This window comes from Grammomys surdaster, unplaced genomic scaffold, assembly GCF_004785775.1.
Source record: "Grammomys surdaster isolate TR1022 unplaced genomic scaffold, NIH_TR_1.0 125504, whole genome shotgun sequence".
Lineage (NCBI taxonomy): Eukaryota > Metazoa > Chordata > Mammalia > Rodentia > Muridae > Grammomys > Grammomys surdaster.
Genome location: NW_021620360.1, coordinates 633159 through 643878, shown reverse-complemented (window position 1 = coordinate 643878; position 10720 = coordinate 633159). Strand labels below are relative to the sequence as shown.

The following is a 10720-nucleotide window of genomic DNA, read 5'->3' as shown; positions in this document are numbered from 1 at the left end:
AAAAAAAAAAAAAAAAAAAAAAAAAAAAAAAGAATGTGGATTTGGGGACTGTGGATTTGGAAAGCAGCGGAATGCTTTAAATGGGGCTTAATAGGCTAACCTAGTAGGAATATGAAAGACGTTCTTACTGAGAGTGATTTGAATTGTGCAGATCTGGCCCAAGAGGTTTCAGTGGAGAATTTCATTATGTGACCTAGAGACTGTTCTGTGGTATTTTGGTGAAGAATGTGGGTAATTTTTGCTGTTGTTGGAAGAGTCTACCTGGGGCTAAGGTAAAGAGACTTGGATTAATTACATTGACAAAGGTTGTCTCAGTAATGCCCATCATAGACTTTGTTCTCTGGTTAAATCTCATGAAGATCGTTTTAAACAAGCGTAGCAAGCCCTTATGTGGTACCCTAGAGGAATATAAACTGTGGAATTTCTTTTTCTTTTTTCTATGTTTTTTATTTTACTTATTTATTTTCTTATTTCTTTCCTTTTTTTTCAAGGCATTATTTTGCTTCTAGTCATTTTTTGTCTGCACTGGAGTGATCCTGTTTCTCCATGCCCTTGTATTATCATTTGTATCAGTCTCCACAGGTCCCAGGGGAGACTGCTAACCTGAATAGTTAGACAAGTTAAATCAGCATTCTTCTTAAAGGAGAGATTCTTGTGAATTTAAACTGTTTCCTGTCAGAACTAAACATCCAGAAGCCTTCTGCACTTCCTCTGTCCAATAAATAACAGTACTTCCCCTGGTGAATCAGGAACTGGAATCAGGAATTGAGAGACAGAGTCTTCTGCAATCCAGGGCTGGAGTGAGAGGGAAGATTCACACCCTGTGAGCCTGCTGTGTTCCAGTGAGTGCTGCACTGGGGTCCACAGCATACTCTAGAGATTCTAGAGTAACACACCTGTATCTTGTCACCTCAGAGGCAGGGGCTGAGAGTCATTTCCTCTGGCTGAGTGTCAGAGGTTCACTAGATTTCTGCTACACACTTTGTGATGGCTGTTCACTAGGACTGATAGTTAATGCTGGTCACTAAGATGACCACAGTGGTTGAGTCTCAGTGCTGGCTCCCTTCTAGGATCATATGATTCTAATTTCTAATTTTGATATGAACTCAAACACATATATAAATTATATATTTTCCATTTCATCTTCCATTATTTGACTACCTGTCTCATGCTATAGAACATCACAGAAGGACGATCATGTTGACCCACTGGCTCATGTGGATTCCCTCTTAGTTTCTGAGTCCCCAGAAAAATGTACAGTTCTGTGCTTGGGAACCAACTCTACCTGCTGGTCACTAGCACAATGACAGTTAAAGTGCTCAAACAGACAGGTAGTTAAGTGTCATCACTGATTCAACTGAGTCTTGTGTAGATTTCATTTTGTCTTGTTAATTGTGGGATTTCTTAAATCTTCCACACAGATCCCCCAAAGGCACATGTGACCCATCACCCCAGACAAGAAGGTGATGTCACCCTGAGGTGCTCGGCCCTGGGCTTCTACCCTGCTGACATCACCCTGACCTCGCAGTTGAATGGGGAGGACCTGACCCAGTACATGGAGCTTGTGGAAACCAGGCCTTCAGGGGATGGAACCTTCCAGAAGTGGGCATCTGTGGTGGTTCCTCTTGGGAAGGAGCAGAATTGCACATGCCATGTGGAGCATGAGGGTCTTCCTGAGCCCGTCACCCTGAGTTGGGGTAAGGAGGATGTGGGTGCAGAGCTGGGATCAGGGAAAGCTGAATTCTTCTGCAGACCCTGAGATGGTCAGGGGAGAGACCTGGGATCATGACCCTCACCTTTATTTTCTGTACTTGTTCTTCCCAGAGCCTCCTCCATCCTCTGACTCTAACATGGTGATCATTGCTGTTCTGGTTGTCCTTGGACCTGTGGCCATCATTGGAACTGTGGTGGCTTTTGTTATGAAGAGGAGGAGAAACACAGGTAGGAAAGGGAAGAGTCTGAGTTTTCTCTCAGCCTCCTTTAGAAGTGTGTTCTGCTCATTAATTGGAAACACATCCACAATCCTCATTGCTACTGTCTCCAATGTGGGTCCTTTCTCAGTTCTGGAAACTTCTAGGGTTTGACTCTTCCTTTAAATCTCACAACTTTCCTTCTCACTGGTGGAACAGGAGGTATCTATACCTTGGCTCCAGGTAAGTGTGGGTGGCCCGATTGTCCCGAGGTGATTAGAGTGAAGCTGGAGATGGTGGGGAGTTCTGGTAACCCATGATAGCTTCTTTAGAGAAATTTTCTGGGGGCCTGTGTTATACCTTGATATGAATGTGTGTGTGTGTGTGTGTGTGTTTGTGTTTTGTTTTACCCTAGACAGGGACAGCACCCAGAGCTCTGATGTCTTTCCCAGATTGTAAAGGTGACACTCTGGGGCCTGATTGGGGAAGGGAAATGTGGACATGATTGGGTTTCAGGAGATCCCAGAATCTCCTGTGTGTGAGAAGTGGATTGTTGGGATGCATTCTTCACAGTGATGGTTCTTGACTCTCATTCTCTAGCATGAAGACAGTAGTTCTTTTCTTGTAATGTCAGTGCAGCTATTCCAGTACTGGCCCCTGCAAGTCCTGCTCCCAGAATCACTGCTAAGGTCAGAGAGATAGGTTCTCTTTTCTGACTCATGAGGTCTCCCCCGACATGTCCCACTAAGCTCTCTAGCACCACTTCTTCTGAATAATAGGTTATATGGGGGACCAGCTGGACTAGAATGCAAAATTCTTTTGTAGTAGGGGAATTAAGGATGTCTCCATGCACACATGGAGTTAGCCCTGTCGAACAAGCCCACCATGCTTGTTTGGGGGAGGGGGTGGATAACCCATTTGGAATGAACAGCAGGTAGGGTATACTTCCATTACAGAGATGCTGGTGTGATGGGAGGACCTTCCCCAGGCATATGTCTTGCCCCAGTGTGGTCTGCATAGTCAAATCCGGTCTTTCCAGGCACAATCTGCAGGTAGTCAGTGTCCTTTTCAGAATCATCGTATTAGGATATTAATCCAATGCCTTCATAAAAAGGGGGTCTGGCATTATAACATAGGCAACAAGAAGTGGTTGAGAGACATTTAGAATTTGGAAGGTATTTCATCATTGACCAGAGGGGATCTGTTGGCTCTGTGTGGTTTAGAAAAAGTTCTGGGACTGGAGATCCCTGCGGCTGTTGGATTGAGGAAGCAGTGCCTGCTGGTCTGAGGGTTGATGTGGGCGCTGCCTTTTTCAAGGTAGGGCTCTTTCATAAGTCTTTAGGGTTTGCCAAAATTTGATTTGGGCCTACAGCTACCAGCAAGTGGTTTGTAATTGGCTTTATCAGAAGTCTGACTGTCAAAACGAGCCCAGGACTGACTCCCCCAACAACGTGGAGCCAAAGTCCCCAGCATCTCCCAGCTTCCTGTCCTTTTGCCTGTTTTCCTTTGTCTGTAAATCTTAACAGAACTTTGGAGTCATCCCCTTGCTGGGGCGTGATTAGATTCTCCCTGGACACTTTCCATGTCTTAATCCCCCAGGAGGCACAGTAAAACTGTTCTGGGCCCATGCAGGTAGCAGTCTTTCTCTTTCCAGGACATATATGAAATGTCTTCCACCAACATGGAGGATATGAATGTCGCAAAGTTGTTTGAGTATCAGACCACGAATTATCAGCTAGCCAGCACACATCAAATATCAAGTCTAGGAACTAGGGAGTTCTGAGTGGTCTCTCTCTCTCTCTCTCTCTCTCTCTCTCTCTCTCTCTCTCTCTCTCTCTGTGTGTGTGTGTGTGTGTGTGTGTGTGTGCCAGCCAGTTGTGCCCAGTAACCAGTTTCAGGATTCTCAATTATCCAAGTCAGTTCAAAGGGCTGGTGTGGGTTTCTGGTCTCTGTATGGAGACACAGACTGGAATCAGCAATGGGCACAGGCAGTAGAAACAGCAAGCCTAGGACTGAGTGCTTGGCCATCCATCAGAGAGGGTGCCAATTTTGGTGGCATGGAGACTGAAAGCTGCATTTGTTTATCTGTTCTCAGGCTGATACCATCATTCCCAGGATGAGGGTTCACACTTAGGAAGTTGCTATTGGAATGAGAATTTATGGGTCTTTTGCATCTTTTGGGACAGTCAGGTAGCAGGAAGGAATGGGGTGGGGTTCTGTGTGCATGGGGTTGAGGGGGAAGTGCTGAGGATTGTGCTAGCCACTAAGTTTCTAGGGAAGTGCTGAAGCCAGTGCCAGCTGCTAGGCTTCTTCATAGCCACTTCCAGGAATACAATGACAAAAAAAGCAGTTGGGGATGCAGTGGAGAGATGCTTTTCCTTAAAGCAGAGGTGCTAGCTTGCAAGCCCCACACGGACCCTACAGAGATCAGGCTGTGTTCACCTGGAGAGAGTGGCTCACACTGCCAGTCCTGAGTGACTCTCATCTGTAAAGGGGAGGTTTTGCCTCTTCCCTCAGGATTCTGTCTCCTTAGCCTTCGGCTTAGACTTGTGTTTCCTCACAGAAGAAGTATCTGTAGCTCCAGGTGGTTGTGTTTTACAAAGATCTCCCTTCCTAGTCTTGGTTTGTCCACGTGGATCTGGGTCATTGTCTCAGCACAGGAGACCCTCTTGTCCACTGGGAACCTGTGGAGACCACAGACAGCAGGCATTGATTCTTGTCTACACTACATGTGCTCTGTGTCCCCACTTCCATGGTACAGTTGCTTTAGTGACTCAGTCACAGTAGGAGAAAAACTGTAATTAACTATAACACAGAATAATGATGATAGTGTGGTAGAAGTTATGTAATCTGTGACCCTCTTAGTCCCTCTCTGACCTTCACTCACACTATGAGCTGTTGAGGCGAGGCACTTGAGTGTCACAGCTGTGTGGGACACTGGATCTGATAACAGAGTTGGCCCCAGAGTTCTTCAGGCCTGTGCAGTGTGGACACTGGAAGAAAGATGATTCTCATGCCAGAGAGTACACACTGGTGATGTGAGGTTTCATCCCTGATCAGTAGTGCAGGGAAAGATTAAATACATGCAGGTTTTGATTCTGTGGAGTTTGACCTGATCTCTTCCCTGTTTCCCTGGGAACTTGATGCTCTTAGGTTTCACCCTGACTAACCTAAGGATGTGCTGGCCTGTCTCTTGTTACTTTTCTTCTTATTTTATTCTGTTTTGAGATAAGGTCTGTCTGCACAGCTCTGGCTGTCTTGGAACTCACCATGTAGACCAGGCTGGCCTTGAACTCACAGAGTTCCACCTGTCTTTGCATCCTGAATGCTGAGATTAAAGACTTGTGTCATCACACCTGGCTTTAGTGACTTTTCTATGACTATAAGACACTGTGAGCCCATTAACTTATAACTATGTGTTTAATCTGTTCTCTAGTCTCAGAGAGTTTGAGTCCATGATGGCAGAGGAAAGGTGTGGTGGAGGAACAGTGTGAGCTCACATCTCTATCTGCACACCAGAGGCAGAGACTCTGGGAACAGTGGGAGTCCCCCTTCCCCACCCTCCTATCAGGGATTTATTGACCTGCTCTCATGAGGTCACAGCTCAGTGGGGGCAGCCAGATTCCTCCACTCACACTGGTCCTCGCTCTCTTCTGAGTGTCCTGAGGCACAGGTCTAGGTCACATGTTGGCTTGTTCCCTCTGTAGTCGAGAGTTGTAGGGTTAGGACACAGTGTTCAAGGCATCCATGCAGCAGTCCATGCGCAGGGTGATGCATTCCTGCTCTGAGTTATCCAAGGAGCCTCAGGCTTCCTGATGCATTTCCTGAAACTCCTGTCAGTCATCTTCTTCAGCAGCTCCTGGGCATTGACTATGGTGATCTGCACTTTCACCTGCTCTATAATGGCCCTGGGTCAGCTTCCCACCTCCTGTGCCATTAAAGTCCAGTCATCCCACTGCTCATGGCTGTGCAGTCAACTGGGCACAGTCAACCACAGGTGCTAGAAGTCTGGAAGTTTTTTAAACCTCAATGCCCAGCCCCAGTGACACTTCCCTGACCAGGCCACACCACTTAATCCATTCCCAAGAGTTCCATCAGCTGGATTTGAAGTATTCTTTCCTGTGAGCCTGTGTGGCTGTTCTCATTCAAACCAGCACAGCGTTCACTATGAAATGTAAGATGCCAGCATGGTTCTGCAGATGTGTCCAGTGCAGTCTAACAGAAATACCCTCAAACAGGGGATTCTGCTGAGTTAGCATCTCCCCCTCTGCCTCTGTCTCCTCCTGCTCAGCCCCTCTCTGTCTCTGTCCCTCAGTCCTCACCCCATCAGTGCCCAGCACCCCTCCCTCCTGAGCTCTGCACTGACACTGTCTCTTCCTGTGCATCTAGTTTCTCTCAGTGTTCAGGCAGCATGCTGTGAATCAGCTGTGTGGGTTCCTTGTGTAAACATTCCAGTAGTGGCTGGAGAGATGGCTCAGAGGCTAAGAGCACTTGTTGCTGTTGCAGAGGATCCAGGGTGAGTCCCATCACCACATGGTGACTGTCAACCATCTGTAACTTTTGTTCCATGCACCCAAGGGTTGTGTACCTATACTCATATAAAAAATACATCTAATAAAAATCAAACTTAAAAAATATGATTTGAAAAATACTGCTTCTCTTTCTCCTAAACATCTAGACTGTGAGGCCAGGAGCTGAGGGCACAGGCTGTTTAGACAGTACTGTACCACCAGCCAATGAAGAGAGCTCTGTAACAGGATAGGAATGGATGATTCAAATAGAGCATACTGAGATGACAATTTCCAAAAAACCCATAAAATTAAAAATGCAAAATATATTTCATTTTATGTACCTACGATGCACAGTGGATCACAGCCTCATCCTAGGAAGAAAATACAGTGTGTGTTCATCTTTGCACTTGAGGTAATGTTAGTTTTTGATTCCAGATGAACAAGATAAATTCCACTCATTTGAATGCTAACTTGTAACAGATCATGACATCCCAACATCCAGAGTATTCCTGCAGAGAAAAGTGTCCCCTTTCCCCATCTTCCCTCCCACTGCAGACCCTCCAGGGTCTCACCTGTTGAAGATGAAAGAGAAGCATCACGTTCCTGGGCAACAGCGCCCCCTGGTGGAAGAACCACAGCGGACTCAGACTGAGCCCACATTGCTGAGGGTAAAGGGGATCCAGGCTGGCTGAGCTGTCCCGGGGTCTCAGGTCTCATGCTGCCCTGTGCTCATCAAACTTACATCCAGAAGAACTTTCCATGCTTTTCCACCCGTGGGAAGAAAACTCCCTGTAAGAGGGGAGGTAGGAGGCAGAGCCATGAGTGCTAAAAGGAGCTGCAAAGCCCCAAACAGAGCAGTTCCAGAACTCTGACAGGGACTGTGATGTTGTTTCTTTGATATCAGCTACATGTGGAATGAGCTAAAACCCCAAAATGGAGGATAACATCTGTGAGGTGTTTTTGCTTAATGTGAAATGGGAAGATCGATTTCTGATCAATCCTTTTTGAGGTAGGGAGACACACCTGTAATCCAGAATATTTGACTGAACCCTTCCCCCATTTGTAATTTGGGCCACACCTTCTGCTGAAAGCCTACATGAAGACATGGAAGGAAAGGCTTGCTCTTTGTCTGCTTGCTCTTGCTGCATCTGTGGGACATTTTTGCTGGCCCGCCCTTGCTCTGAATAATGACAGCAGACTTACATTTATTTATGAATGCCTAGGCTTTATGCTAGGCCTGTTCCCAGCTCTCTCATATTCAGTTATCCCATTTATACTATTCTAAGTTCTGCCATGTGGCTGGTCACCTCTCCTCAGTTTCACACATCCTGTTTTCTCAGAGTCTGGGTGGTGAATCTGCCATGCTTCTCTCTTCCCAGAGTTCCTCTCTCTGATCAGAGTCCTGCCTTCTACTCTCCTTTTCTACAGGACATAGGTTTTTTATTTTACCACTCGGAAGGTGCTTTAGGTAGGCAAGGTAGGACAGAGACTCATCTTCACACAGTGTACAACAGCAATACCTCAACATTGCCCCCTTTAGTCCTATAAAAGGCTCTTTCTCTGACATCATCAACTATTTACAATGAGAACAAGTATAAAAGTGTAATTACAAAACTTAAGAACCGGGTTCAGGCTTCACGAGAGGCCGCTCTGCTCCACCACTCGTTGGTTCCGGAGGTCGCTGGAGCTGTGGGGAAATGCTGGCGTGTGTGGCGCGGGGCACTGGAGCCCTTTTGCTGAGGGGCTCCGTGCAGGCTTCTGGTTGCGTTACGCGTCGCGCCTCCTCTGGACTGCCCCGAAACACCGTGATACTGTTTGTGCCTCAGCAGGTGGCCTGGGTGGTGGAGCGAATGGGCTGATTCCATCGGATCCTGGAACCTGGCTTGAACGTCCTCGTCCCCGTGTTAGACCGAATCCGGTATGTGCAGAGTCTCAAGGAAATTGTTATCAACGTGCCTGAGCAGTCAGCTGTAACTCTTGACAATGTCACTCTGCAAATAGATGGAGTCCTTTATCTGCGCATCATGGATCCTTACAAGGCAAGTTATGGTGTGGAAGACCCTGAGTATGCTGTCACCCAGTTAGCTCAGACGACTATGAGATCAGAGCTTGGCAAACTCTCCCTGGACAAAGTTTTTCGGGAGCGCGAGTCCCTGAATGCCAACATTGTGGATGCTATCAACCAGGCTGCTGACTGCTGGGATATCCGATGCCTGCTTTACGAGATCAAGGATATCCATGTGCCGCCCGCCCCCGAGTGAAAGAGTCTATGCAGATGCAGGTAGAGGCAGAGCGTCGGAAGCGGGCCACAGTTCTAGAGTCTGAAAGGACACGAGAGTCAGCTATCAATGTGGCAGAGGGGAAGAAACAGGCCCAAATACTGGCCTCCGAAGCAGAAAAGGCTGAACAGATAAATCAGGCAGCAGGAGAAGCCAGTGCAGTTCTGGCCAAAGCCAAGGCTGAAGCTGAAGCGATTTGAATTCTGGCTGGGGCTCTGACTCAACATGTGAGAGGCTGGGTGGATAGGTGGGGATGGGGGATGGGAATACACAGTAGAAGGGCTTCTCTCTTCTGTCCTTGTGGGGAGTTCCTGTCATTGTGGCTCCATCAAGCTAGATTATGTGAGCTTTGTGTTAGGATTTGTATAGCCCCTTTTCCAGAAATGTAACCTTTTTCCTCTCTCCCTAAATCTCTGACCCCTGATTTTTATCCACTGTGGCTATAGAATGGAGATGCAGCAGCTTCGCTGACTGTGGCTGAGCAGTACGTCAGTGCGTTCTCCGAACTGGCCAAGGATTCCAACACAGTCCTACTGCCTTCCAATCCCAGCGACGTCACGAGTATGGTGGCTCAGGTTAGAGCTTTTTGAAGATAAGCATACAGTAACAGTGTCAGAAGCCAAGAAGGAAGGTTTCCATTAACTCCTGCAGATACCTGTGTCAGGGTTGTGAGTCACCCTGCTTTGATGATTTGTAAGATTCTTAGAATTGTTTGCAAGGCTCAGAAAACTGAAGTTTGAAGGATAAGGAAAACCAAGGGGCTGGGTATGATAGTGCATGCCTGTAATACCAGCGCTCAGGAGGAGATGTAGGAAGCTCACAAGTTAGAGGCCACTTAGACTCCACAACGATACAACCTTGTCTCAAAAAAAAAAGAAAGAAAAGAAAGAAAGAAAGAAAGAAAGAAATAAAAGAAAGAGAAGAAGAATGATGATAAAGAGAAAAAAAACTAAAGCCAGGTGTTGGTAGTACATAACTTTAATCCAGAGGCAATGGGCAAGTGGAGTTTTGTGAGTTCGAGGCTACCCTGGTCTACAGAGAGAAAGTTCTAGGACAAGACTACACAGAGAAACTCTTGTCTCAAAAAAGAAAGGAAGGAAAGGAAAAAGAAAAAAGAAAAAACAAGAGTTGAGCAGCCCCTTTGTGTGGTTTGGGACAAAGCTGCAGATTGTTCTTACAGCTTTCTCTCTTGTCCTTCTCCTCAGGCCATGGGTGTCTATGAGGCTCTCACCAAAGCCTCAGTGCCCGGAGCCCAGAACTCCAGCGAGAGCAGAAGAGATGTCCAGGCCACAGAGACAAGTATTGAAGAACTGGTCAGAGTCAAGCTCAGTTAGTAGAGGTGACTTGGCCAGGGAGTCTAGGGACCGGGAGCAGTACTCTTCAGATTCTGGCTCCAGCCTCCTGGCCAAATTTTAGTTTTTATTTTTTTATTTCAACTTAATAATCATGTAATAAACTCACCAGTGGCAAAAAAATTAAGAACCTAGTTAATTAATAAATTCTTAATAAAGAATTATTAATTCTTTAATCAATTCTTTATTTGTTTACTTAAGAAGAATTCATTTTAAAAATTAAGAATGTTCATTAATTATTAATATAAAAATATAAGAACAACGTTCAAAATTTCTGGTTCAAAAAAAAGGTCTAACTCATTTGCATTTGACAACCATTGAGAAATTACTGTATTATCTATTCTATGAATCCAAAGTTCTATCTATCCTATGGGTCCAAAGGTCTTTGTCTAATTCCCTTTCTAGCATAGCTTGAAGTTCTTTACATAAAAAATAATCTTCCTAGACCTAAATTGTTTTATTTTTTAAATGATTGCCAGTTTTTAAAAAAGATTTATTTATTTTATTTATGTGAATACATTGTAGCTATCTTCAGACACACCAGAAGAGGGCATTGGATCCCATTATAGATGGTTGTGAGCCACCATGTGGTTGCTGGAAATTGAACTCAGGACTTCTGGAAGAGCAGTCAGTGCTCTTAACCACTGAGCCATCACTCCAGCCATAAA

General features: G+C 45.8%; 1 protein-coding gene and 2 pseudogenes across 1 annotated transcript in view; 2 read left to right on the top strand and 1 right to left on the bottom strand.

Annotated features, from left to right (window-relative positions):
- Window positions 1-5369, top strand: part of LOC114638067 (H-2 class I histocompatibility antigen, alpha chain-like) — a 12910-nt gene extending 7541 nt beyond the window's left edge. The window contains exons 2-4 of the mRNA XM_028786418.1: window positions 1422-1708; window positions 1827-1941; window positions 5347-5369. Of these exons, the coding sequence (XP_028642251.1) occupies window positions 1422-1708; window positions 1827-1941; window positions 5347-5369 (425 nt within the window). The remainder of the gene's footprint in view (window positions 1-1421; window positions 1709-1826; window positions 1942-5346) is intronic.
- A 221-nt stretch (window positions 5370-5590) lies between these two features.
- On the bottom strand, window positions 5591-7081 carry LOC114638065 (annotated as a pseudogene).
- A 1037-nt stretch (window positions 7082-8118) lies between these two features.
- Window positions 8119-10160, top strand: LOC114638127 (annotated as a pseudogene).
- Window positions 10161-10720: the final 560 nt, after the last annotated feature.